Source organism: Chrysochloris asiatica, unplaced genomic scaffold (assembly GCF_000296735.1).
Source record: "Chrysochloris asiatica unplaced genomic scaffold, ChrAsi1.0 scaffold00520, whole genome shotgun sequence".
Taxonomy (NCBI): domain Eukaryota; kingdom Metazoa; phylum Chordata; class Mammalia; order Afrosoricida; family Chrysochloridae; genus Chrysochloris; species Chrysochloris asiatica.
In genome coordinates, this window is record NW_006409038.1 from 429,885 (window position 1) to 432,896 (window position 3,012).

The window sequence follows — 3,012 nt, forward strand, 5'->3', positions numbered from 1 at the left end:
TTAATTAGTTATTCCTGGCATAGTAAACCATGTTATCTATTTGAAAATAACAAATGCCAGTCTATTTCAGATCACTGATGCTAGAATATTAATTTTTGTGCATTTCATTTCATTTTTGATGGCTTCCAATTTTCCTAGATTCATATTTCAGTCATCCCACATTATGATTATATATAGAATTTGAAACTATTTCTTCAGCAAATGAAGGTCCCAAACTCTGCTCCAGCTACATCAATTAAGTTAACAATACTTTGAGGAGGCATCTCTTCCCCAGTCATGTTTTCAGTGTATTCCAACCTGATGGGCTCTTCTTCCACACTATATCAAGCAGTGTTCTTCTGCTATTCATAAGCTTTCTGGAGTCTAATCATTCAAAACTAGACCACCTATCTATTCTCTCCAGTTTTTCTCAGTTACAAAACTCTGCTGAAACCTGATGGCTGGGTAACCCTTCTGACATTTGAAATACATATCTTCTAGCATCACAGGAACATGCAGTTCACCACCATATGACAAACTGGTATGAAGAGAGTCAAGATCAAAAGGTTGAATAATTATCATATTAAATCTTATAGTTATATATTTAATGCTTAAACTTTTTATCTTTTTGATGTTTTGTTTTTCTCTTGTTTTTCTCCAGGGAGTAGCTGTGATAATGACAAATCTCACAGTTGTGACTGAATTTTTCCTTATAGGATTTTCTACTAATAAAACTATGTATGTTTTGCATTCAGTGCTCTTCATAATGATTTACTTGGTTGCTTTGATGGGGAATGTACTTATTATTTTGATTACAAGTTTGGACAAGTACCTCCACACTCCAATGTACTTTTTCTTGAAGAATTTATCCTTCTTGGATCTCTGCCTCATTTCAGTCACAATCCCTAAATCCATCATCAACTCTTTGACCCAAAACAATTCCATCTCGTTCTTTGGCTGTGTCACCCAAGTTTTACTAGTAGTATTTTCAACAGCTGCAGAGCTGTTTCTCCTTACAGTAATGTCCTTCGACCGCTATGCTGCCATTTGTCATCCCCTGCATTATGATGTCATCATGAAGAGGGATGTGTGTTTGCAGATGGCAACTATGTCTTGGCTGGGTGGAGTTGTGTTTGCAGTGATGCACACAGCTGGAACCTTCTCTTTATCCTTCTGCAGTTCCAACATGATCCATCAGTTTTTCTGTGACATCCCCCAGTTGTTAGCTATTTCTTGCTCAGAAAGTTTATTAAGTGAAATAATTCCCATTCTCATTAGTGTGGTGATAGATATCTGCTGTTTTATTTTCATCATTATTTCCTATGTCTATATCTTCTCCACTGTCAAAAAAATTCCATCAACAGAAGGCCAGTCAAAAGCCTACATTACTTGTTTTCCACACCTGGTTGTTGTTGTATTATTCCTCTCCACTGGCTTCATTGCTTATCTAAAGCCAACCTCAAATTCTCCATCTATTTCTGATCTTATAATTACTGTATTTTACACTATAGTTCCCCCAACATTGAATCCCATCATATACAGTTTGAGAAACAAGGCCATGAAAATAGCACTGAGAATGTTGGTAGAGGGAAAACTTATCCAAAAATAAATGGTATTTTTTATTTTCTTTAAATAATAGATGTAATCCACAAATTATACTAATTCAAACAAACAAAAGAGATGATTTTGAGTTGACTTTTATTTATGAAGACTTCATGTGTGTCAAAGTAAACTATGCTTTATGGAGTTATCAATGAGAGTCCTGGTATGGTGGTGTAGGATAAGCATGGACTTCTAACTGTAAGATTAGTTATTCAAACCTACCAGCCTCTCCTTGTAAACTCTATACAGGGTTGCTATGAATCAGATCTAACGCAATAGCTCTTAGCAACAAGAATTATTGGAAAGTAGTTCACCAAGCCTCTCTCCTAAGGCATTACTGGATGGACTCAAATCATCATCCACTTGGTTAGCAGCTTAGCATGTTAACCATCATTTATTTATTTATTTTCTTACAACTATTGAAAACAAAAGGAGACCCTGCTGGTCCTATATGATAATCACTGGATTGCTAACTGCAAGGTAGGGAGTTCAAACCCACCAAACTCTTCACATAATAAAGATGAGGCATTCTCCCATAAAGATTTACAACTACGTAAATCTTTATATAGAGTCACTATAAGTCAGAGTTTGCTAGGTGGAAATGACTATTAAAAATAAATATTTCAAAATGAAAAGTGAAATAACTTGCTTTTAGTAACAATTCTTGATCCTCATCCCTAAATATATTGTTTTATTTTTTATGCAAGCCTCTATATTCCTACAATTATGGATCTATTCACTTCTTGGTTGGCATTGACAAAATGACTTTTAGTTATTTTTGTATGATATAAGAAAAAAGGAACTCTGGTAGTGTAGTGGTTACAAATCGGGCTGCAAACTGCAAGGTCAGCATTTTGAAACTACCAGCTGTTCCGCTGGAGAAAGAGGAGGCGTTCTGCTCCCATAAAGATTTACTGCCTTGGAAACCCTGTACAGGGTCGCTATGAGCCGGAACTGACTCCACAGCACACAGTTACCAACATAAGAAAATATGTTTGCATGGATTTTTTTGTATTACACAATATTAACATTTACCAACAAAGCAAATCAATAAAAAAAAAGATTACATATTTCTCATTCATGACTATACCAATTCAAAGGACTTGAATCTTTTGAGGGATTAATGCTATTTATTCCCTGTAATGAGTTTCTTGGTCCAATATACTAAATAAATGGTTCAAAATTCAATGTTTTAACACATGCATTCATGGGAGGTAATCTTTCCCTCTGAATGAATAGTTGTTATGGGGTGAACGGTGTACTCATAATAGACATATTGATATTTGTGAACTTGAGTTTTTGTAAACAAAGTCTTTGCAGATATTATTAAGTAATATGAGGTCATGCTAATAAACATTGGCTGTGTTGTAGGATAAGCACTGGACTGCTAACCACACGGCTGGTACTTTAAACCCACCAGAGAAAAAATAG

General features: G+C 35.1%; 1 protein-coding gene across 1 annotated transcript; it reads left to right on the plus strand.

The window, feature by feature from the left end:
• The first annotated feature begins 655 nt into the window (after positions 1-655).
• LOC102838209 (olfactory receptor 14A16-like) lies at positions 656-1,588 on the plus strand. Its single transcript, XM_006877516.1, has one exon. It carries the CDS (start codon positions 656-658, stop codon positions 1,586-1,588), a length of 933 nt encoding a protein of 310 aa, XP_006877578.1.
• The last annotated feature ends 1,424 nt before the right edge of the window (positions 1,589-3,012 follow it).

What these genes read in the sequence shown, in the direction of transcription:
- LOC102838209 (XM_006877516.1), top strand. Translation starts at nt 656, where the DNA reads ATGACAAATCTCACAGTTGTGACTGAATTTTTCCTTATAGGATTTTCT.